The 24134-nt window shown below is 48.5% G+C and overlaps 2 protein-coding genes and 1 pseudogene across 5 annotated transcripts; 2 read left to right on the forward strand and 1 right to left on the reverse strand.

Moving 5' to 3' along the window:
• Window positions 1-605: 605 nt before the first annotated feature.
• C2H17orf114 (chromosome 2 C17orf114 homolog) lies at window positions 606-1332 on the reverse strand. Its single transcript, XM_066366332.1, has 2 exons — window positions 1260-1332; window positions 606-778 (listed from the first exon to the last, which is right to left on the reverse strand). The coding sequence occupies exons 1-2, from the start codon at window positions 1330-1332 to the stop codon at window positions 606-608; spliced, it is 246 nt and encodes an 81-aa protein (XP_066222429.1).
• A 261-nt stretch (window positions 1333-1593) lies between these two features.
• On the forward strand, window positions 1594-4904 carry LOC136392259 (small ribosomal subunit protein eS25-like; annotated as a pseudogene).
• A 3954-nt stretch (window positions 4905-8858) lies between these two features.
• On the forward strand, window positions 8859-23535 carry PLD2 (phospholipase D2). 4 transcript variants are annotated; one of them, XM_066363306.1, is made up of 25 exons: window positions 8859-8948; window positions 9722-9831; window positions 9929-10059; window positions 10168-10310; window positions 10743-10848; window positions 10935-11000; window positions 11143-11201; window positions 11338-11430; window positions 11524-11676; window positions 12362-12511; window positions 17473-17556; window positions 18036-18114; window positions 18854-18964; window positions 19141-19311; window positions 19705-19831; window positions 20021-20139; window positions 20231-20344; window positions 20447-20551; window positions 20767-20855; window positions 20958-21071; window positions 21230-21279; window positions 21581-21715; window positions 21942-22095; window positions 22478-22592; window positions 22832-23535. In XM_066363306.1, exons 2-25 carry the CDS (start codon window positions 9723-9725, stop codon window positions 23054-23056), a joined length of 2802 nt encoding a protein of 933 aa, XP_066219403.1. In that variant the 5' UTR covers window positions 8859-8948; window position 9722; the 3' UTR covers window positions 23057-23535. The 4 variants fall into 4 exon arrangements, with proteins under 4 accessions (XP_066219403.1, XP_066219402.1, XP_066219401.1 ...); XM_066363305.1 differs by having other exon boundaries at window positions 8919-9039; XM_066363304.1 differs by lacking the exon at window positions 8859-8948 and adding an exon at window positions 9050-9182.
• Window positions 23536-24134: the final 599 nt, after the last annotated feature.

Consider the following 24134-nt stretch of genomic DNA (forward strand, 5'->3'; position numbering starts at 1 on the left):
GTTTCGAACCGGCGACCTCAGCATTTCCAGGTCGACGCTTTATCCACTGCACCACCACAGGTCAGGCCCATGCTTATATCTTTATTTATTGTCTACCTCCTCTACTAAAAAGTAAGGGCAGTGAGAAGAGAGTTCTTTCTGCTTGGTTCACTGCTAAATCCTCAGTGCCTGGTAGAGAGTGACCACCTGATACTCACTGAAGGAGTATTAACAGCCCTATCTGCTGTCCTACCTAGCCCCCAACCTCTCCAAGCTTCTCACCACTCTCAACTCTGAAGCTTGATTTCAGCAAACTTCCGGCTAGCCACAGGCGGGCTCTGTGTTAGATCAGCTGCATCATGTTCGCCACTCCTATGTCCGCATTCCCACCCAGTGCTCCACTTCCCAGCTCAGCCCCATAACCAAGCCTAGTACCTTGGCCCCCCCAACTACTCTCCCACCCCAACACACATGCACATATGCACAACACTTGGCAACTCTGAATATATTTAATAAGACCATCCTGGCGGACTTGGGGAGCCAGAGCCAGAAACTAGAATCACTGAGAAGTGGAGGGAAGGAAGGTTGCCAAGTCTTTCCGGAAGTTCAGCCCCTGGTTGTCCCCTTCAAATGGTGGAGTCATTGGCTGACGCCATGTCATGCAGCTGGTGGCGGAAGGAGAGTCGGGCTTTCCTGCTGAAGTAGGCACCAGACCCTAGAGAGGGTATCCCTCCCTCAGTCATGATGGGGGCTATAGCTGGGCTGGGATCTGGATCTGGGGGGGCAGCAGGATCCAGACCTAAAAGGGAGATTGAAATAAAAAAGGGAGTTGTGAATCTGGGTCCCCTTTTCTTTTCCCCAACACCCACTGCCCCCAGTGAGGAAGAAAGAGGCCAGAAAAGACATCTGGGAGTCTTGGGTGAGTGTTGTTGACATCAGCAGGGAGAAGGAAAGGGAATATCGAGAGAGCAGGGCTGGCTTCACTACCTGAGACCTGTGCAATTGCAAAAGGCCCCACACTCAGAAGGGCCCCCGTGCTGGAAGTACTACTCTGCTGTCATTGTCTTGAGATTCTTAATCATTTTTTTAATATAGGGTCCCACTTCTTCATTTTGCATTGGGCCCTGCAACATATTTAGCCAGCTCTGTGGGGAAGTGATAAACCCGCCTCCATACAGGGAGACAAACTCTCCTTTTCCTGGTTTAAGAATTTACCTTTCTCCCAGTGCAGTTTCTCTGTCTGCCTGACAGCCCCTCTTTCTCCTTAGTCTCCCCCATACCTGCACCTCTTTCAGTCCCCCGCTGTCTTCGGCACCCACACCATGGGAAACACCATGCCCCCTTGAGACCCATCTCAACAGTGGAGGGTACCCGGGTGTTGGGAATGGCCAGGAGAGCCCCAGGAGAAGGGGCGTGGTTTCCAAGCCCCCCCACTGTGGGCAAAACTACCACTTAGCCTCAAACCGCCTGGTGATTACAGGCGCCAGGGGATAGAAGGGGAGAAGAGGGTGGAGGGAAGGGGTGGAGCGATACTGTACTCAAACACCTATCCTTTTGTGCCCTCTTAATTTGGGGGCTATCTTGAACCTCACGGAGAAGCCGAGAGAGACTAGGATGGGTGGCATGGCAGAGATGGACACAGAGGTGTTGGGACATACAGGTACAGTAAGTTCACTACAGCAATGCTGGGCCACTTGGTGCCAGCCTGTACACTGCTGGGGAGCCATTTGTAGTTTCAAATCAGAATTTAGCACTCCCAGTATGTAAAATGTTAAAGAATAGTCTATTTTTTTTAGAACAGGAAACTTGACTAGTCAGGGAAAGATTATGTTCTCATTAAATGGTCTGGTAGTTCTTGTCCTCTTTGATGAAGATAGTTGTAATTAATTATGCTGTGCCAGGTAGATTCTAGTGACTTGTACATGTTATTTCATCTCATTTTATCATGTCAATGATCCTTTGAGGCAAGTGTTAGTAGTATCCTGATTTTACAGCGAGGACTCAGGGCACTGAGAAATTAAGTAACTGCCCGATGTCACACAGGCAGTTATCATCAGCACTCACCTCACCTTGCATCAATCCTCTGCTCTGTTTGCCATCACACTGAGATTCCCAAGCATGGCCCTGGCAGGCACTGATGCCCTCAGCCGGGTCTTGGAGGTGGCCGGAGCCTGTGCTGGGAGCCTCAGGTCCAGAACACTCTTGCCAAGGACTCTAAGTGCCCTCTAGTAAAGCTGCACTATATTACCCTCTAGGTGTCTTTTGGTTCCCGTTCCTCACATGGGCCACCACTTGTCACGACAATGACTACTTGGCGACCATTATGGTGTGCATGGAGGGACCTAAGGGAGACTGCCTCACAATTACCTACACAGGTTTCATGAGATGGTCCCAATCCCCAGTCCTTAGGGGTATTTACTGATACATACAAATAGAAGCAGGTACAAGAATGAGGAAGTCAGGAAAGAGAACTGTTTTTATTTTGACAGAGATAGAGAGTCAGAGAGAGGGACAGTCAGACAGGAAGGGAGAGAGATGAGAAGCATCAATTCTTTGTTGCGGCATCTTAGTTATTCATTGATCACTTTCTCACATGTGCCTTAACAGGAGGGCCACAGCAGACCGAGTGACCCCTTGCTCAAGCCAGTGACATTGGGCTCAAGCCAGTGACCTTGAGCTTCAAGCCTGCGACCTTTGGGCTCAAGCCAGCGAACATGGGGTCATGTCTATGATCCCACACTCAAGCCAGCAACCCCGCGCTCAAGCTAGTGAGCCTGCCCAAGCTGATGCCCTCAGGATTTTGAACCTGGGTCCTCCAGGTCCCAGTCCAAAGCTCCATTCACTGTGCCACCGCTTGGTCAGGTAGAAAGGGGCACTTATTTAGAGCAGACAAAAGGGTAAGGGAAGTAGCTCAAACGTCCCCACCTATTGACTAATCAGAATTGCTCATTCTCTCCCTATTGTGCTGCATTCAGCACAGCATTCAGCACTTTTGTCAGTAAAGCCACTGTGGCTTTTGTCTCAGGGCGCTGAACTTGAACTCTGTCCCTGTTCTATGTTCCTATTCAGGACCTCTACACCTAGGGTGCAATAATGTGGATGAGAAAGGTTGAGAAGCACTGCTGACTATACTGCCTGACTTAGACAGAAATCTGTTTGTTTGTTTTTTGTGAGAGAGAAAGGAAGAAAAAGAAAGAGAGAGAAGCATTAACTCATTGTTCCACTTAGTTGATTATTCCTCATACACAACCTGGCAACCTGGGAGTTGAGCTGGTGCCTTCAGGATTAAGCCAGTGACCCCAAGCTCCAGCCAGCAAACTCGGTGCTTCAGGACGACGCTCAATCTTCTGCACCACCACCCAGGGCTGTTTTTTGTTTTTAAGTTAACTTTATCAAACTAAAATTTTACATATAATTTAATGCATACATTCTAGGGTACAGTTCAATGAATTTTGACAAGTGTATACACCCATGTAATCAAGATATAGGATAGTTCTATCATCAAGTTCCTTTATGTGCTTCTTCACAATTTTTTTCCCTGCCTCCTGCCACAAGCAACTACTGATTTGATTTCCATCACTATAGATTGAGTTTGCCTGTTTCAGAAATTTATATAAATGGAATCATATAGTATTACTCTTTTGTGTCTGGCCTCTTCCATAATGGTTTTGAAATTCACCAATGTTGTATGTATTAAAAGTTTATTTGGGCCTGACCTGTGGTGGCGCAGTGGATAAAGCGTCGACCTGGAATGCTGAGGTTGCCGGTTCAAAACCCTGGGCTTGCCTGGTCAAGGCACATATGGGAGTTGATGCTTCCTGCTCCTCCCCCTCTTCTCTCTCTCTCTCTCTCTCTCTCTCTCTCTCTCTCTCTCCTCTCTATAGTGAATAAATAAAATCTTTAAAAAAAAGTTTGTTTGTGTTTTCTTTGTAGTAACAGCTTTATTAACTTTTTTATTTATTCATTTTAGAGAATAGAGAGAGAGAAAGAGAAGGAGGGGAAGGAGCAGGAAGCATCAACTCTCACATGTGCCTTGACCAGGCAAGCCCAGGGTTTTTTGTTTTGTTTTGTTTTTGTATTTTTCTGAAGTTGGAAACCAGGAGGGAGGCAGTCAGACAGACTCCTGCATGCGCCTGGCCGGGATCTACCCGGCACACCCACCAGGGGGCGATGCCCTGCCCATCTGGGGCGTTGCTCTGTTGCGACCAGAGCCATTCTACCGCCTGAGGCAGAAGCACAGAGCCATCCTCAGCGCCTGGGCCAACTTTGCTCCAATGGAGCCTTGGCTGCGGGAGGGGAAGAGAGAGACAGAGAGGAAGGAGAGGGGGAGGGGTGGAGAAGCAGATGGGTGCTTCTCCTGTGTGCCCTGGCCGGGAATCGAACCTGGCAGAAGCCCAGGGTTTTGAACCGGCGACCTCACAGTTCCAGGTCAGCGCTTTACCCACTGCGCCACCACAGGTCAGGCTTTAACAGTTTTATTAAGAGATAATTCACACATCATAAAATTCACCCTTTTAACCTTTTGTCCAATATCTTAGCCAAGGTGCAGTAATAGCAGCTGCTCTTTGAGCTTCCCTATGCCGCCAAAGAGGACAAGAAGAAAGATGTCGGAAAGTCAACCAAGAAAGACAAAGACCTAGTGAACAAATCTGGGGCAAGGCCTTAAAGAAGAAGTGGTCCAAAAGCAAGGTTTGGGATAAGCTCAATAACCTAGCCTTATTTGACAAACTCTATAAGGATGTTCCAAACTATAAGTTTATAACTCAGGCTGTTGCCTCTGAGAGGCTGAAGATCTACGATTCCTTGTCCAGGGCAGCCTTTCAGGCGCTCCTTAGTAAGTTCCTAGTTTCAAAGCACAGAGCTCAAGTCATTTACACCAGAAACAACAAGGTAGGAATCCCCCAGCTGCTGGTGAAGATACATGAAAAACAAGTCTCAACAGCTGTATGTTTATATATATATATATATACACACACACACACACACATACACACATATATATTTTAACTGACAAGAGAGAGACATTGACTCACTCATTCCACCCATTTATGTATTCATTAATTGAATCTCATATATGCCCTGACTGGGGGCCGAACCTGCAACCTTTATATATCAGGATGGTATTCTAACCAACTGAGATACCTGGCCAGGGCCAATAGCTATACATTTTGAAAAATAAACTTTCTTTTTTTTTTCTTCTTTTTTTAAATATGACACAGCTTTCTTTTATTTATTTATTTATTTTTTATTTATTTATTCATTTTAGAGAGGAGAGGGAGAGGGAGAGAGAGAGAGAGAGAGAGAGAGAGAGAGAGAGAAGGGGGGAGGAGCTGGAAGCATCAACTCCCATATGTGCCTTGACCAGGCAAGCCCAGGGTTTCGAACTGGCGACCTCAGCATTCCAGGTTGACGCTTTATCCACTGCGCCACCACAGGTCAGGCAAAAATAAACTTTCTTAAATAAAAATTTATCTTTTTAAAATATAGAATTCAATGGTTTTTACTGCATACACAGAGATGTACAACCATCACAACCAATTTTGTAACATTTCCATACCCTCAAAAGAAAGTCTTTCCCCATTAGCAATCACTCCCCTGTCCTTCCCAGCTACTGGCAACCACTAATCCACTTTGTTCCTCTGGATTTACTTATTCTGAAATTTTCATTTAAATGAAATCATATAAAATGTAGTCCTTGTATCTGGCTTCTTTCACCTAGTATGTTTTCAAGGTTCACCCATGTTGTAGCGTATCAGTACATTATTCTTTTTTATAGCTGAGTAATATTCTATTGTAGCGATTAAAACACATTTTTTGTATGTATTGATCAGTTGATGGAGATTTGGGTTCTTTCTACTTTTTGGCTATTTGAGTAGTAAATACTACTATAGACATTTATGTACAAGTTTTTGTGTGGACATATTTTCTTTCTTTTGTGTGTGTGTGTGTGGACATATTTTCAATTCTCTTGGGTAGTTACCTAAGAGTGGAATTGCTGGGCCATATGATAAATTTATGCTTAACATTTTTGTGTGTGTGTGTGACAGAGACAGAGAGAGACAAGAGAGACAGAGAGAGGGACAGATAGGAATAGACAGACAGGAAGGGAGAGAGATGAGAAACATCAATTTTTTGTTGCGGCACTTTAGTTGTTCATTGATTGCTTTCTCATATGTGCCTTGACCAGGGGGTTACTGCAGAGTGAGTGACCCTTTGCTCAAGCCAGTGACCTTGGGCTCAAGCTGGTGAGCTTTACTCAAACCATATGAGCCTGTGCTCAAGCTGGTGACCTCGGTGTTTTGAACCTGGGTTCTCTGCGTCCCAGTCCGACGCTCTGTCCACTGTGCCACCACCTGGTCAGGCATGCTTAACATTTTTGAGGAACTATTTTCTAAGGTGACGGCACCATTTATACTTTATTCACTTTTATTGCTGACTAATGTAGCCTACACACCACAAATTAATCAAGCTCTTCAAAAGGCACCACTATTGCCCTGGCCGGTTGGCTCAGCGGTAGAGCGTCGGCCTAGCGTGCGGAGGACCCGGGTTTGATTCCCGGCCAGGGCACACAGGAGAAGCGCCCATTTGCTTCTCCACCCCTCCGCCGCGCTTTCCTCTCTGTCTCTCTCTTCCCCTCCTGCAGCCAAGGCTCCATTGGAGCAAAGATGGCCCAGGCGCTGGGGATGGCTCTGTGGCCTCTGCCTCAGGCGCTAGAGTGGCTCTGGTTGCAACATGGCGACGCCCAGGATGGGCAGAGCATCGCCCCCTGGTGGGCAGAGTGTCGCCCCATGGTGGACATGCCGGGTGGATCCCGGTCGGGCGCATGCGGGAGTCTGTCTGACTGTCTCTCCCTGTTTCCAGCTTCAGAAAAATGAAAAAAAAAAAAAAAAAGGCACCACTATTTTAAAAGGACAAGGTAGGCTCTGGCCGAATGGCTCAGTGGATAAAGTGCTCTCCTGGCACACTGAGGTCCCAAGCAGCTACGAAAAGCAATCAATGAGTATACAAGTGGATGAAACAACTGAGTGGAACAACAAATTGATGTCCCCACACCAATGAAAAAAATAAAAAATAAAAGAGGGTAAGCCACATTCTGGGAGAAAATATTTGCAATACATATTTATGACAAAGGATTTGTATCCAAATGTATATAAAGAAAAACTTAGCAAAAGACTTGAACACTTTACAAAAGATCTACAAATGGCCAGTAAGCATATGAAACATGGTCAACATCATCAATAATCAAAGAAATACAAATAAAACTACAGCGATGTATGATATTACTTATTAGAATGGCTAGCACTGTCAAGATGGACAATATTCAAATGTTAGCCATGGGTGGAGCGACTGAAACTGTAAGATGAAACAACTGTTTTGGAAAACAGTTTGGCAGTTTCTTATTAAGTTAGAGCAGTATGCCTGACCAGGCAGTGGCACAGTGGATAGAGCATCAGACTGAGACACAGAGGGCCCATGTTCAAAACCCCGAGGTTTCCAGCTTGAGCAAGGGGTCACTTGCTCTGCTGGAGCCCCCATCAAGGCACAGATGAGAAAGCAATCAATGAACAAGTAAGGTGATGCAACGAAGAATTGATACTTCTCATCTCTCCCTCTTCCTGTCTGTCCCTACCTGTCCCTCTCTCTGATTCTCTGTCAAGAAAGAAAAAAAAAAAAGTTAAAGCAGTTATTATATGACCCAGCAATCCCCAAAAGAAATGAGACCATATATCCACACAAGGACTTATACAGGAATGTTACAGGAGCTTTACTCATAATAGACAAAATCTACAAACAACCCAAAAGTCTATCCAAAGAAGAGATAAAGAAATCTGCTTTAATTTTTTTATTGTTATTTATTTTTTTCTTTTCTTTTTTTTTTTTTTTTTTTTTTTTTTTTTTTTTTTTTTTTTTTTTTTTTTTTTTTTGAGACAGAGAGAAGGACAGACAGGGAGGAAAATGAGAAACATCAATTCTTCATTGCAGCACCTTACTTGTTCATTGATTGCTTTCTCATATATGCCTTGACCAGGTGTCTACAGCAGGCCGAGTGACCCCTTGCTCAAACTGGAGACCTTGGGCTCAAGCTGGTGAGCCTTGCTCAAACTTGATGAGCCCGCACTCAAGCTGGTGACCTCGTAGTTTCGAACCTGGGTCCTCCACGTCTCAGTCCAACGCCCTATCCACTGTGCCAACACCTGATCAGGCTTACTGTTATTATTTTTATTTTCTCATACATGCCTTGGCTGGGTAGCTCCAGCTGACTCCTTGCTCAAGCCAGCAACCTTGGGCTTCAATCCAGTGACCTCTGAGCTCAAGCTAGCGACCATGGGGTCATGTCTATGATCCAACACTCAAGCCAGTGACCCAGTGCTCAAAACCTTGGGGTTTTCAACCTGGGTCCTCAGCATTCCAGGTCAAGGCTCTATCCACTGTATGCCACCTGGTCAGTAAATTAAAAAAAATAAAAAAAAAAAAAAAAAAAAATATATATATATATATAGTCATCCTTTAGAACCTGAAAATGTTCCTGTTAGCCCCTAGACTGTAAATTCCAGGACAGAAGGTTCCATGTCTGTCCTGTTCACTACAGTATGCTTCCTGACTGGCACGGAGCAAGTGCGCGATAAATGTTGAATGAATGAAAGGATGAAAACGTAAGTAAGTTAAAGAATTTATGGCCACCATCCCTCCGACCTTTTATCATTCCTTCCAAGTACAAACAAAAGCAAACCGGTGTGTTCCACTGTCCTCCCGGGAAGGGAACACTGCAGGTCCCGCCGCGGAGGCGCCTCTCAATAGGGGCCGGAAAGGGCAAGGGGGCCGCGACAAAGGGGGTAAAGTGTGCGGCCACGAGTGCCCACAGGGCGGCGACAGGGTACAACCCGACCGACGGCGCGGGACAGAAGGACAGACGGGCTGAGAACGCCCTCCCGGCGCACGGAGCCGGCAGTGAATCCTAGCAGCGCAGAGTACGACCCTTCGGCCAAGGGCACTGCCCGGGACCCCTGGGTTGGCGGAGGGCTGCGGGGGCGGGACAGAACAGACGAGAATCCCGCGGAGGTGAGGCTGGGGGCCGTCCCGCCCCCGAGGGCAGTCCCTGAGCACCGCCCCGCCCCGGTTCGCTGGGGTGTGGGCTCCAACTCTGGCTCTGCTCGGCTCTCTCTGCGCTCTACCCGGCGGCGGCGCTGGCTCCGACTGTCTGGGTGAGGGGACCCGGGAGGGGTCGCCGCGGTGGACCCGGGCCCAGGATCGGGAGGGGTCTGGAATGAGCCCGGTTGCGGGGCCTTCTGGCTCAGCCGCACGCTCAGATTTGGGGTTTCCCTCCCAGGCGGAGCGCGCGTAACTTCCTCTTTCCCGCTTGGACCCCCCTTTCCCAGCCGATCTGGCCTAGCTTGAGTCCCGGTGACTCCCGGTCCCTTGCAACTCCTGGGCCCCCTTTCCCTGGCATCTGTTCTGCCCCAGTTCAGAGCCATCGGGGCCTGGCTGGGTGTTCCTGGCTGCGTGCCCTGGTTACGGGGGTCGGGAGGCGGGGTTCAGGGGTTCTGGGTGAAGGACTAAGGTAGGGGATGGAAGTTAGAGACGTCGCAGATAATGAGTCCGTAATCAGAGAGATTGAAAGTTATTGGGAGCTAGGCGAATGGTTAAGAAGGGGACCTGTGGGAAGTGGAGAACCGTGCGGGAAGGATAGGGGGCAGAGTTCTTCAGGGCAAATCATTGCGCTGAGGCTTCCTCATATTCCTAGGATGACAGCTAGCCCCCATAACCTCTTCCCTTCTGAGGGCGATCTGGATTCCAGCCAGTTACAGATGGAGCCCGATGAGGTGGACACTTTGAGGGATGGAGAGGACCCAGGTACCTAGGGAGTATGACCCACCCTAAGGGAGAAGAGGAGGAGAAGGGGGCCGAGATGTTCTGGAGTCTACACTCTTCCACTTTCTTTTCTTCCTAGCTGACCGGATGCACCCCTTTCTGGCAATCTATGACCTTCAGCCTCTGAAAATGCACCCCTTGGTGTTCGCCCCTGGGGTTCCTGTCACAGCTCAGGTGGTGGGCACTGAAAGATATACCAGTGGATCCAAGGTGGCTGGGCTGGCGCCAAAGTGGGGGGGGGGGTTTAAGGGAGGACTGGTCAGAGTTGGGGGCTGCAACCCAATCAGGGAACATCCATTCAGTTCCTCACACCCCCAGGTGGGAACCTGCACTCTGTATTCTGTCCGCTTGACTCATGGTGACTTTACTTGGACAACCAAGAAGAAGTACCGTCATTTCCAGGAGCTACATCGGGACCTCCTGAGACATAAAGTCTTGATGAGTCTGCTCCCTCTGGCTCGGTGAGGGGGGGACCAGGTTACTTCCTGGGAAGGGCAGGTGCACCTCACTCCATGGCAGCATAAGCTACCACTGCCCCATCCCCCATCAGTCCTTTCTGCCTGTTTCATCCCCAGATCCCAAGGTTTCCTCCCCCAGGTACTTTTCTCCCTCAACTCTTGCCACTTGGCCCCCTCCTCTGAACCCGGTTACCAGGAAACCTTCTCTGCTCAGCTCTCTGCCCATGGTTCTGTGCCAGTATCTTAACTGGGCTGGATGCCCAAATGCCCTTGGCAGCCTCCCTCATTTCTTGTCTCCAGTCTCAGTGTAGGGAGCTTTCCTTCTGCCAGCCTCTGGGTCTCCTGCCTTTCTCCAAGGCCCATCTCCAGTGGTTTGGGAATCCAGGCACTTAGCCTCCCAGCTCTTATTTGACCCTTACCCCATCTCTTCCACAGTTTCGCTGTTCCCTATCCTTCAGCCCAAGAGACAGCGGACAGAGAGATGCCCTCTCTACCCCGAGCAGGTCCTGAGGGCTCCACCAGACATACATCCAGCAAACAGGTGCGACCAGATACCAGGTTCTCTGGGAAGGCGTTGGTGTGTAAATGGCTCTGGTCCCATCTGTCTGTCTCCCATTTCTACTTCAGAAATACTTGGAGAATTACCTCAACCGCCTCTTGACCATGTCTTTCTACCGCAACTACCATGCCATGGTAAGGTTCGGGGGCAGGGTGCCTATGTCTTCTCAGGGGGAGCAGGATAATCAGACCCTCCAAGGGGCAGAGGCCTGCAGTCAGTAGAGTCTGAGGGCTGAAAGCCAGAATCGGTCCTCTGAGCTTTTTTTTTCTTCTGCAGACAGAATTCCTAGAAGTCAGTCAGCTGTCCTTTATCCCAGACCTTGGATCCAAAGGACTGTAAGTGTCTGACACCCTTCACCCAGCTACCTTTAAATGTCTGAATCTCTCACTGCGTGAGAATAGGGAATGTAGTGAAGAGTGGACTGGGGGTTTGGATTCCCCATCCAGTATCTCTTCCTGATTTTTCCCACAGGGAGGGGGTGATCCGGAAGCGCTCTGGTGGCCACCGCGTTCCTGGCTTTACCTGTTGTGGCCGAGACCAAGTCTGCTATCGCTGGTCCAAGAGGTGAGACCTGGAGTGGGGCAGCTGGGCCTTGGGCGGGGATGAGGAAGGGGGTTCCAAGGACAGGGAGGAACCGACGGAGCCCTTCTGCTCCAGGTGGCTAGTGGTAAAGGATTCCTTCCTGTTGTACATGTGCCTCGAGACCGGCGCCATCTCATTTGTTCAGCTCTTTGACCCTGGCTTTGAGGTGCAGGTGGGGAAAAGGAGTACAGAGACACGGTATGGGGTCCGGATCGACACCTCCCACAGGTAAGACCTACCTGGTATGGACAGACATCTGGTGAGTAAATAGCCAGTCTAGGGCCCTGATGAGAGTTTCATGGGAGAGCATAGAAGAAGAGAAGGCATTTTCATGCTCTTGGAGCTGCCCAGGGAACTGTTCTAGCCAGATGCTTGGGGCTGCTCTTAGAGTCTGGGCCCAGAGAATGGGGGGCTGAGTATAACCTTAGAGGAGGGGCTCTTTTTTTAAGTGCTCCTGAGGATTCTATTTAAGTTTTTATTTATTTATTTTTAGAGAGAGTGTAAGGGAGAGAGAGAGAAACATCGATTTGTTGTTCCACTTATTTATGCATTCATTGGTTGATTCTTGTATGTGCCCTGACCAGGGATCAAATCCACAATCTTGGTTTATTGAGATGACTTTCTACTGAGTTACCTGGCCAGGGTGAGGACGGGACTCTTTATGTAAATGAAATGCACTCCATTCATTTACTTATTCATTTAACAAACCTGAGTGCCCAGCACAACACTAGGTGCCAGGAACCCAACTGTGAATAAGGCAGATATGTACACAGTCTTTGTGGAATCATGATCTAAGGACCAGAGAGGAAGTGGGAAAGAGGCAATACCTAAAAGTGGGGAGGTTTCTGGGCCAGGCTAGAGGCTAGAGGTACTGCGGGTGAGGACTGTGGCCCATCTTATTGTTCCTGTCCAGGTCCCTAATTCTCAAGTGTAGCAGCTACCGGCAGGCACGGTGGTGGGGCCAGGAAATCACTGAGCTGGCCCAGGGCCCGGGCAGAGACTTCCTGCAGCTGCACCAGCATGACAGCTATGCTCCACCCCGGCCTGGGACTTTGGCACGGTGGTAAGACACTGATGTCCCTTTTGGGCTTGTCTGTGGCCTTCTCAACCCCCTTAGTGTTCCCTGACTCCTTGATCCTCTTTTATTTCCTTTGACTCCTTCTGACCTCAGTAACCTCAGCCTTTGACTTCTCAGATCTCCCTGATTTCCTGGCGTCTTTAACCATACTGATCTTTCTGAATCTCCTCGGATGTTTCTCACCTTCAAACTTGGTAATCTCCTCTGACCCCTGAACAATCTGACCTGTGACCTTTTTAAAAATTATTTATTTATTTATTCATTCATTTTAGAGGAGAGAGGAAGGGAGGGAGAGAGAGAGAAGTGGGGGAGGAGCAGAAAGCATCAACTCCCATATGTGCCTTGACCGGGCAAGCCCAGGGTTTCGAACTGGCGACCTCAGCAGTCCAGGTCGACGCTTTATCCACTGCGCCACCACAGGTCAGGCTGACCTGTGATCTTTTGAACCACCTTTTACCACATTGACCAGACTTTCTGTCCTCTATGATCTCAAATCTTTATGATTTATTCATTTCATTTAATAAATGGTTTCTTTTTTTTGTGACAGAGATAGAGAGAAGGACAGATAGGGACAGACAGACAGGAAGGGAGAGAGATAAGAAGCATCAATTCTTTGTTGCTGCACGTTAGTTGTTCATTGATTGCTTTCTTTTTTTTTTTTTTTTGATACATTTTTTTTTTTCAGAGACAGGGGAAGAGTGAGAGAGAGGGATAGTTAGGGACAGATAGATGGGAACGGAGAGAAATGAGAAGCATCAATCATCAGTTTTTCGTTGTGACACCTTAGTTGTTCATTGATTGCTTTCTCATATGTGCCTTGACCGCGGGCCTTCAGCAGACCAAGTAACCCCTTGCTCGAGCCAGCGACCTTGGGTCCAAGCTGGTGAGCTTTTTGCTCAAGCCAGATGAGCCCACGCTGAAGCTGGCGACCTTGGGGTCTCAAACCTGGGTCCTCCGCATCCCAGTCCAACACTCTATCCACTGTGCCACCACCTGGTCAGGCATAAATTTTCCTTTTTTTAAAAAAAAAAATTTTTTTTTGTATTTATTCACTTTTAGAGAGGAGAGAGAGACAGAGAGGGAGAGAGAGACAGAGAGAGACAGAGAGAAGGGGGGAGGAGCTGGAAGCATCAACTCCCATATGTGCCTTGACCAGGCAGCCCAGAGTTTCGAACCAGCGACCTCAGCATTTCCAGGTCGATGCTTTATCCACTGCACCACCACAGGTCAGTGATTGCTTTCTTATATGTGCTTTGACTGGGGGGCTACAGCAGACCAAGTGGCCCCTTGGTCAAGACAGAGACCTTGGGCTCAAGCTGGTGAGCCTTGCTCAAACCAGATGAGCCCGTGCTCAAGCTGGTGACCTCCGGGCCTCGAACCTGGGTCCTCGGCATCCCAGACTGACACTCTATCCACTGGGCCACCGCCTGGTCAATAAACGGTTTCTAAGCACTACAATATGCTTAGAAACAGGGGCAGGAATAAGATATAGTAAAAAAATAAAGAAAGGACACGATCCAGTAGGTGAGTCAATCACGAAACAATGGAAGCTCACCATGCTGGTGGTAGATACAGGATATGAGCATAGAGGAACAGCGTCTGCCCCATTGTGGAAATGTCAAGACTGGGCTTCCAGGAGGCATTAATCCTGAGATTTGCCTTAGCACGATAAAGAAGTTCATGCAGAGATGCTAGAAATAGCCTGGTGGCCCTGGCAGGTTTGCTCAGTGGCAGAGCATCAGCCTGGCGTGTGGATGTCTGGGTTGGATTCCCAGTCAGGGCACAGAGGAGAAGTACCCATTTGCTTCTCCATTCCCCCCACCCCTTCCTCTCCCACAGCCATGGCTCAATTGGTTCAAGTGAATAGGCCTTGGGTGCCGAAGATGGCTCCCTGGCTTCCATCTCAGGCGCTAAAAAAATGGCTTGGTTGCTGAGTAACGGAGTAATGGCCCCAGATGGGCAGAGCATCGCCGCCTAGTGGGCTTGTCGGGTGGATCTTGGTCAGGGTGCATGCAGGATTCTGTCTCTCTTCCTACCCTCCCTCACTAAAAAAAAAGAAATAGCCTGGTGTATTTGGGAACTACAGCTCTGACTGTTGTTGTAGAGTATGAAGGAGTGGCCAGAAAAGAGTGAGGGAGTTGGCAGCCTCTGATCTGTCCCTTCATACTAAGCTGAGTAGGTTGACTTTTATGATAGTCAGGGGGAAGTCATGGGTGGTGGTGTTGAGATTTGTTTTAAACATAAGAATAAAAATAACAGCCTGACCAGGCGGTGCGCAGTGGATAGAGCGTTGGACTGGGACGTGGAGGACCCAGGTTCGAAACCCTGAGGTAGCCAGCTTGAGCACGGGCTCATCTGGTTTGAGCAAGGCTCACCAGCTTGAGCCCAAGGTCACTGGCTTGAGCAAGGGGTCACTCACTCTGCTGTAGCTCCCTGGTCAAGGCACATATGAGAAAGCAATCAATGAACAACCACAATAAAGAACTGATGCTTCTCATCTCTTTCCCCTGTCTGTCCCTATCTGTCCTTCTTTCTGTCTCTCTCTGTGTCACACACACACACACATACACACACACCACAATATGGAAACACATTTAAAAATTCCCACTCATTGTATAGTCCTTTCTCCCCTTTATTCACCAGTCTTTACGTTTTTCCTACACTCTTTCCCAACAATCCCTTTTCCTCACCTCAGAAGTAACCCTGGCAACAGTTTGAAGTTTATCTTACCAGATTTTTTCCTGCATATTTTCATACTTTTATGTATATATATTACTTTTTGTTTTAACGTAAATGAGATTATGTACTCTCTTCTCTGACATTTTTTTTCACTTAATAACATTTATTAGAGGTTAGGTGTTTAGGTTATTTCTCATTTTTACTTTATTTTTTCACTTTTCACTCTTATAAACAATGCAGCAATGAACACAATTTTTGCCTAAACATTTAATGGAATATATTTTTAGAAACAGAATTATTATGTGCATCAAATGCTATTAAGGAGTATGCACATTTAATATTCTGATGGATACTGCCAAATTGTCAACCAAAAAGGTTATAACCAATGTATCCATAGTCTATGACAGTGGTTTTCAAACTTTTTGAAGTCAGGGCACATTTTAAATCCTACAAACAATTGTAGGAGCACTATATACAAATTTCTGAGAAATATGTTATAATAAGTCAAATATTAAAGAAAAATATATAAAGTCCAAGCATGCTTTTATGGTAATTAAATGAAATAAATATGACAAAATTAAATTTATTCTGACATTAAAAAACATTTTTATGTTATATTTTTTGAGTTATGCTTTTTAGGATTGGTAAAAAGGGTTAAAAAATTTAAAAATGACAAAAAAGTTATCTTTTTCTATATATAGATACATTCTTAGTAAGATTTAGTATATTTAGCAGGTCCCAGTGTGAATGTGTTATTTTTTCATTCTTGTGTTTATGAGAAACATAAATAATATAATGATGTGTTAATAATAAATATAATGATGTGTAAACAAAAAGCGGTATTTCCATAATGAAATGGTATAATAGAGTAACTATATTTATTTTTATATCTGGGCACATGCCACGAACCAGCGCAGCTAGTAATTCCAGGTCCCGAGTGGGAACGGTGCAGAATTAAGAAAATACACGGAATTAAGAAAATACAGGGTCGGGAGGACCCTGTAGTTGCTGCTGGCAAGAACAAAGTGCGCCGAAAAACCGCATCTTGCTTTATTTATAGGGCAAAGTGAGGCTGTTAGCAAATCAGTGGTCTCTGATCACGTTTCCAAGGCAACCCAAGAATTTTACCAAGTGCAGAAAACCCCCAACATACATATCATCTTAACTTTACACCAAATAAAAGATAGAAGAAACTTGCCTCCAGTCTGTCCGGGAACATGGGGGGGTAGTGTAAACAATCCAGCACCACAGCTTAACAGTTTTTTGCAACCTAATCAGGCAAGTGAGGTGGAGGGTTGGGCAGACTGTCAGCTTACAGCCAATTCCTCACACCTCTGTCCCCCAAAAATCTAAACTCCAGCCTGACCAGGCAGTGGTGCAGTGGATATCGGACTGGGATGCGGAAGACCCAGGTTTGAGACCCCGAGGTCGCCAGCTTGAGCGCGGGCTTATCTGGTTTTGAGCAAAAACCCACCAGCTTGAACCCAAGGTCGCTGGCTCCAGCAAGGGGTTACTCGGTCTGCTGAAGGCCCGCAGTCAGGGCACATATGAAAAAGCAATCAATGAACAACTAAGGTGTTGCAACGCGAAATGAAAAACTAATGATTGATGCTTCTCATCTCTCCATCCCTATCTATCCCTCTCTCTGTAAAAAATAAATAAAAAAAAATCTAAACTCCAAAAACCCTGTTGGTTTTTTGGTCCCCAACAGGCACATATTTCTCTGGAATTCCATAGAGTGCACCTGGAAATCTTCTAGGGCACCATTGTGCCCTGGCGCACACTTTGAGAACCACTGGTCTATGAGCATACTCACTTTCTCATATGCTAACATTGTTACCAATTCTTTTTGCCGATCTAGTGAATTTAAAAAATGTTATTTCATTTTATATCAATTTTCTTATTTACCAGTGAAATTGAACATCTTTTCTTATGAATGACCATTTTAATTTACTCTGAACTGTCAGTTCTTATTCTTTGTTCACTTTTCATTGGCTTGTATGATTTGGAGGTCTTCATGTGTGATGTATTAATCTTCTCAAACTTTAGTCATTTTCTTTTAGTTTATTGTCTTTTCTAATTTTTTATTTAGCTCATAGTGGCAAATTTATCTCATTTTGATGTATCTGATCCCATCTGACCTCTCTGATCACTCTTGATCTTTGACCCTGCTGTCACCTCTGACCCATGACTATCCTCTGGTCTTTACTCTCCAGAGCTTTCTGGCTTCTGACTCCCCTGACCTCCTTGGCTTGGCCTCCCCCCAGGTTTGTAAATGGGGCCGGTTACTTTGCTGCTGTGGCAGATGCCATTCTGCGAGCTCAGGAGGAGATTTTCATCACCGACTGGTGGTAAGTGGGGGAAAAGCCTGAGCAACAAGGGGTAGGATAGGGCCTATAACAGATCAACTTTTGGGTCACGGGAGGGAGTGGAAAGGGGGGAATGGTTGGTTGTCTGGGGCTTAGACTACCATATTTCCCCATGTATAAGACGCTCCCATGTATAAGATGCACCTTAATTTTGGGGCTCGAAATTTGAAAAAAAAATCTAATACATAGTTACTGAACTCAAGTTTTATTCACCATAAAATTCATACAACTCCCCATCACTGTCAAAACTCCCATCCATTAGCTTGTCCTCATCTGTCTGATGACGAATCACTGTCTTCAATAATGAGCGCAAAAACAGCGCAAAACAGTGGGAAATGCAAGTAAAAAAACTATAACTGCTGTATAAGACGCACTCAGTTTTTAGATCCCAAATTGGGGGGGGGGGTGTCTTATACATGGGGAAATACAGGACTTTCCTCACCTCCTGCCCTGAATCCTAGGTTGAGCCCTGAAATTTATCTGATGCGCCCAGCCTGTTCTGATGACTGGAGACTGGACATAATGCTCAAGAAGAAGGCGGTGAGGAGAGTGGTTGGCCTAGAGGGGAGGTGTGGTGGGGGTCGCCTGTGAATGGAGGTTGGTTAGAAGGGACTGGAGCATGGAGGAACATAGGGATCTGAGGCTTCGGGAGGAGGAAACGTGCCCATCTGGCTCAATGTCCAGCAATCATCTCCTCCTCTTCCCTAAGAACAACCTCCCTCTTCATGCTTCTCCTCTACCAGGTAGAGACTTCCCTCCTAGTACTCACTGAACTTTATTGTGTTTCCTGGGGGTGTATATGTCTGTCTCTCACTGGACTGATCGATATCTGTAGTTCCAGTACAAGGCACAATGTCTGCCATGTTGGAGGCATCCATAGATGTTGATGGACAGGAGGAAAGACATGTGGATGATAGAGTGGGTGGGTGAATGGATAGGTAAATGATAGATATATGGAAAGATATGAGTTTGGAAAGGTGGATCAATAGGAGGGTAGGTAGGTAGTTGGATGAATGATAGTAGATAAGGGGATGAGTAAACAGTTGGGAAGATGGATGGATCGATAACAATAGTGGGTAGATGTGTAGATGGATGAGTGAAAGAATGGATTGCTCACCCATTGCTAAGTGTGTCGCAAGCATCAAAGCAGGGTGTAAGTGACAGAGCATTGAGGATTTCCAGGCTGGGTGTAGGGACATGCAGGAATCCTGAGCATGGGGAAGGGTTTGGTATCGTGGAAAGGCACCATTCTGAGAGAGACATTGCCACCTGCCACCAGGAGGAGGGTGTCCGTGTGTCTGTACTGCTGTTTAAGGAAGTGGAACTGGCCTTGAGCATCAACAGTGGCTATAGCAAGAGGACTCTGATGCTGCTGCACCCCAACATAAAGGTGACTTATGCCTCAGAGTCACCCACACTACAACCCTCCTCACACTTCCCCATCCTTTCAACCCTCCCTTTCCTTAAATATCTTATCTTTCTGTCTTTCCATTTCCCGCCCAACACCACCTCTTATCTTCCTCTAACCTAAGTCCACCCGCATGAACCCCTCAATACCTGCTCCAGGTGATGCGCCACCCAGATCATATGACGTTGTGGGCCCATCATGAGAAGCTCCTGGTGGTGGACCAAGTAGTAGCCTTCTTGGGAGGGCTGGATCTTGCCTATGGCCGCTGGGATGACCTACATTACCGACTGACTGACCTTGGGGACTCCTCTGAATCAGCTGCCTCACAGGTAATTCCCCAAGGCCTTTCTGAACTCCCTCAAACTCAACTAACCTAAATCTACCTACACCCCTTCCCAGCTCCAGCCTTTCCCCTTCAGTCATTTCAAATGCTGCCCATACTCACTGTTCCTTGGCCTTTCTGGAACCCCAAGAACCCACTCTGAAGATATAATAACCCAGTCCCTTCCCCATTTTTACATATCACTCTCCCCCACACAATTCCTCTAGGAGGTGCAGTTGAAGGAGGGGCTGGGAAATCAGATTCTCTGTTTCATTCTTACTCTGTGTGTCTCTGTCTCTGTCTCACACTCTTTCAGTGTTCCTATCTTCTCTTTGGCCCTGGCTCTACATGGCCCCCATGACCTCTCCTTGCCCATGGTTTGGGTGTGTTCCCCTCACAGCCTCCCACCCCGTGCTCAGACTCTCCAGACATCCCTGATATCTCTCACAACCAATTCTTCTGGTTGGGCAAGGATTACAGCAATCTTATCACTAAGGACTGGACGCAGCTGGACCGGCCTTTTGAGGGTGAGGGTCCCCTCCCAAAAAGTCTCCGAGAGCTGGGAGCAAGGGCAAAAGTCGGGGCTGGGACTGAATGGGATGAGCTGGGTCAGGGATAATGCAGCCTTCCCTCTGGTCAGCTCCTCCTCCTCCTTGCCCCAAGTGTCCCCAAGAGACCGTCTCTGACCTCTCTTCTGACTCTTGCGGGACCCCCAGACTTCATTGACAGGAAGACCACACCGCGGATGCCGTGGAGGGATGTTGGGGTGGTTGTTCACGGCCCACCTGCCCGGGACCTGGCCCGGCACTTCATCCAGCGCTGGAACTTCACCAAGGTGCTCACTCCCTCCTGCGGGTGTTGGAGGTTGGGAGGGAGCCAGGGACAGCTTACCACCTCCCACTGACTCTGCCATTCCTCTACTTCAGACTACCAAGGCCAAGTACAAGACACCCATGTACCCCTATTTGCTGCCCAAGTCCATCAGCACTGCAAACCAGCTCCCCTTCACACTCCCAGGGGGACAGTGTACCACTGTGCAGGTGAGGCCCCGACTCCAGCACACTCTCTCTGACCTGAGACCCCCCCTCAGACTCCCCTCCCTCCTGAGGTCAGGGACCACATCATATTTGTTGTTCCCCCAGGTCTTGCGGTCAGTGGACCGCTGGTCAGCGGGGACTTTGGAGAACTCCATCCTCAATGCCTACCTGCACACCATCAGGGAGAGCCAGCACTTCCTCTACATTGAGGTCTGACTGGGAAGAGGAGGGGAGAGAACGAAGGGGATGTCCCAAGAGAGACACTTAGGATGTTAGCGAGATCAATGTCGTGGGCTGGTATAGCTGGGCCTGAAGAAAAGCAGAAGCCTGGGGCTGGGGCCTGGAGTCTGGGGCTGGAGATGGCAGTTGGGAGCAGCGGGCAGGGGCAGGGGTCTGGCTGCTGATGTCCTTGGTCCCTGCCCCAGAATCAGTTCTTCATTAGCTGCTCAGATGGACGAACGGTTCTGAACAAGGTGGGCGATGAGATTGTGGACCGAATCCTGAAGGCCCACAAGTAAGGTGGACTAGCAGGAGGGGGGATTGCGGATGTGGTTAAAGCCCAACTGGATGGGTGGAGCTCTGGGAAGAAATCATGCCTACTCTACCTCCTCTCCAGACAGGGACAGTGCTTCCGAGTCTACGTGCTTCTGCCCCTGCTCCCTGGTTTTGAAGGTGACATCTCCACAGGCGGTGGTAACTCCATCCAAGCCATTCTGCATTTCACTTACAGGTGACCTCGTAAGGGGTGTCCAGGGCCCTGTTCACCCATGCCCCCATCCTGTTCTTATCCTGACCTCTTCCCACTGGACTTTGAAGGTCTATCTCTCTCCTGACATCCCCCATTCCCTCCTCCAGCCTTTATTTCTCTCACCTGTTCTTTTCCCTCAGGACCCTGTGTCGTGGGGAATATTCCATCCTACATCGCCTCAAAGCAGCCAGTGAGTGCTGAGGCTGGGGGTTCAAGCCCTGGATCCCTGGGGAGGTGGAGATGGGGGACCTGGAAACCCAGGTGGAGGGAAGAAGTCTATGATTCATGTGTCCTTCTGGGGCTACTGCCCTAGGCCACAGGTGATCTTTCACTGGAGAGAGAAGTATATAGACTGGGCTCTAACGGGCTGAAGTATATAGATTGGGTTCTAAAGGGCTTCTCCGGTGAGGATCTGGTTGGGATAGGGCTCCATCTGCACATGGAGGGCATCTCTCACCTCACTCCCTCTTCCCCATCTCTTTTACTTATAGTGGGGACAGCGTGGCGGGACTATATGTCTATTTGTGGGCTCCGCACACACGGAGAGCTGGGTGGGCACCCAGTCTCAGAACTCATCTATATTCACAGCAAGATGCTCATTGCCGATGACCGGACAGTCATCATCGGTCAGTGCTAGATCTGGGTCTCTGGCAGCAAGAGCAGGGTGGGAGAGGTGAGGTGGGACCCAGCCAGGGGCAACAGGATGAGGGGGGGGTGACTGCTGCTGAGACCCAGTTGGTGTGGAGGCCAAAGAATGAGTATTGCCCACAGGCATGTGCTCCGGGAGAGGTGATGTGATGGAGGGGTCCCCCTGGGCTCAGGCAGACACGGTGTGTTTTGTACCCACCCCAGGCTCTGCGAACATCAATGACCGGAGTCTGCTGGGGAAGCGGGACAGTGAGCTGGCCGTACTGATTGAGGACACGGAGATGGAGCCATCCCTCATGGATGGTGCAGAATATCAGGCGGGCAGGTTTGCCTTGAGTTTGCGGAAGCACTGCTTCAGGTAGAGCCTGGGTGGGTGCTACAGGGTGTGGTAGGAGATGGAGGAGGGTCTGCCCTTTGACCAGTGGGAGGATTGCGTAAACACTGATGGATTTCCCAGTAGGTAGACTGATTAAGTTTGGGGTCCTGGCAAAATAGGGACACCAAAAAATGAGAAAGAGTACTTTAAAATATAATTTGGTCAATTTTTTTAAAGCATCAAAGTAGTCACCAAAGTAGAAACAAATGAAGGCTCTGTTAGACTTGTTGACAATATTTTACTGTTTAACATTTTGCATCCATTTTAAATGACCTGGGTAGGCACAGGAAAAGCATAACTTTCCTGGTATTCAGGCTCTCGAAGGATCTTAATCCGGCCTTACTGGGACCCCCTTTTCCTGTAGCGTGGTTCTCGGGGCAGATGCCCGGCCAGACCTGGATCTCCGAGATCCTGTCTGTGATGACTTCTTCCAGTTGTGGCAAGACACGGCTGAGAACAATGCCAATATCTATGAGCAGGTGGGTGCTAAGGGGGGTGGGCTGGGGAGAGATTCATTGTCCTGTTTGGGGTGGGATGGAAAGAAGCCCACGACACAGCCATAGCCCAAAGGGGCATGAGAGTCTGGGGGTATATCATGGGATTCAGTGGCTCAGGGTTGGGGATGGGGGCATCCAGCTCAGTTGGGCTTGGCTCTTGGCAAAGTCCTTCCCAAGCCTTATTGGCTTCCATGCCCCACTCCCACCCCCATCTCCTCCAGATCTTCCGCTGCCTGCCATCCAACGCCACACGTTCCTTGAGGGCACTCCGAGAGTATGTGGCTGTGGAGCCCCTAGCCATGGTCAGCCCGCCCTTGGCCCGGTCTGAGCTCACCCAGGTCCAGGGTCACCTGGTCCACTTTCCCCTCAAGTTCCTGGAGGATGAGTCTTTGTTGCCCCCCCGGGGTAGCAAGGAGGGAATGATACCTCTAGAAGTGTGGACATAGCTGCAGCTCTAGCCGGAAGAGATCACCAGCCACTGGGCTCCACAGAGTCTGGCTCCCTGCCCCCTGACCCTGAGAACCGAGGGCAGTGCCCTTTGAGACCTGCTAGAAGCAGCGTCTCGGAAGGGGGATGAGAGAAGCAACAGAGGACCCTTTCTCGAGAAGCAGCCAGAGGACACTCCCAACCTTAGGCTGGGGAGGCAGAAGAGGGTTCCCAGGAAAGTTCATTCTCCCTTCTGCTCAATTCAAACCACTACTACAGAGAAGCAAAACTCCTGCCAGGATGCCTGGGGCAAGCCTTCCCATTTCTCCCTTCCTCTGCCCCAGGGCCTCTCCCAGCCCATTGCTGCCAAGGTGGAGGGAAGGAGGAAGCCATTCCTGGCTTCAGCCCTCACAGTGGGGAGGGGTGGAGGGTGCATACTGACCCCGTCCCCTAGCCCCATGACAGACACTAACTTTGTATCAGTTCAATAAGCATTTCATAAATATAATGCATACAAAAAGTGCGTGGCTCTTTCTCAGCTGAACTGAGAGTACTTGGCTCAGCCACCCCTCCCTCCTACACATAGCACCCAGCTTCACCTCCTCGCCACCCCACTCCTTCTTTCGGCAGTCTCCATCTCTGCTGTACTCTGTGGCTTTGGGGACTCAGTCACCTAGCTGCTGGAAGAAGTTCACACAGTGCCGCCTGAGTAGAAGGAAACCAGGACACCTGGAGAACAGTGGAGCTGATGTTACAGCAGCAGGTGAGGGAGGTGCATAGAGAAGGGCTTGGAGGAGCCGCCTCCTGTTCCTCAAGTGACAGCTTGGGGAGAGGCTCAGAGAAGCCCCATTCGAAGTGGTTAAGGGTATAGGCTTAAGGTCAGGAAGAACAGAGCCCAAATTCTGGAGTTGTCACTTACTACCAAAGTGCCTACTCAAGTCACATCACTTCTGGGCCTCAGTGATCCCAACTGGGAAATGGGAATAATACTTACATAACCAACTCACTGCAAAGATTCAGTCATTAACTTAAATATTTACTGAGCACCTGCTATTTGCCAGACACTGTTCTGGACTCACAGAAGTGAGTACAACAAAG

This window comes from Saccopteryx leptura, chromosome 2 (genome assembly GCF_036850995.1).
Source record: "Saccopteryx leptura isolate mSacLep1 chromosome 2, mSacLep1_pri_phased_curated, whole genome shotgun sequence".
Classification (NCBI taxonomy): Eukaryota; Metazoa; Chordata; class Mammalia; order Chiroptera; family Emballonuridae; genus Saccopteryx; species Saccopteryx leptura.

What these genes read in the sequence shown, in the direction of transcription:
- PLD2 (XM_066363306.1), top strand. Translation starts at nt 9,723, where the DNA reads ATGACAGCTAGCCCCCATAACCTCTTCCCTTCTGAGGGCGATCTGGAT. An exon ending in GACATACATCCAGCAAACAG is followed by an intron (nt 10,849 to 10,934) that starts GTGCGACCAGAT and finishes TTTCTACTTCAG; the next exon opens with AAATACTTGGAGAATTACCT. An exon ending in TTGCGGAAGCACTGCTTCAG is followed by an intron (nt 22,096 to 22,477) that starts GTAGAGCCTGGG and finishes CTTTTCCTGTAG; the next exon opens with CGTGGTTCTCGGGGCAGATG.
- C2H17orf114 (XM_066366332.1), bottom strand. Translation starts at nt 1,332, where the DNA reads ATGGGTCTCAAGGGGGCATGGTGTTTCCCATGGTGTGGGTGCCGAAGA. An exon ending in GGGGACTGAAAGAGGTGCAG is followed by an intron (nt 779 to 1,259) that starts GTATGGGGGAGA and finishes TCTCCCTTTTAG; the next exon opens with GTCTGGATCCTGCTGCCCCC.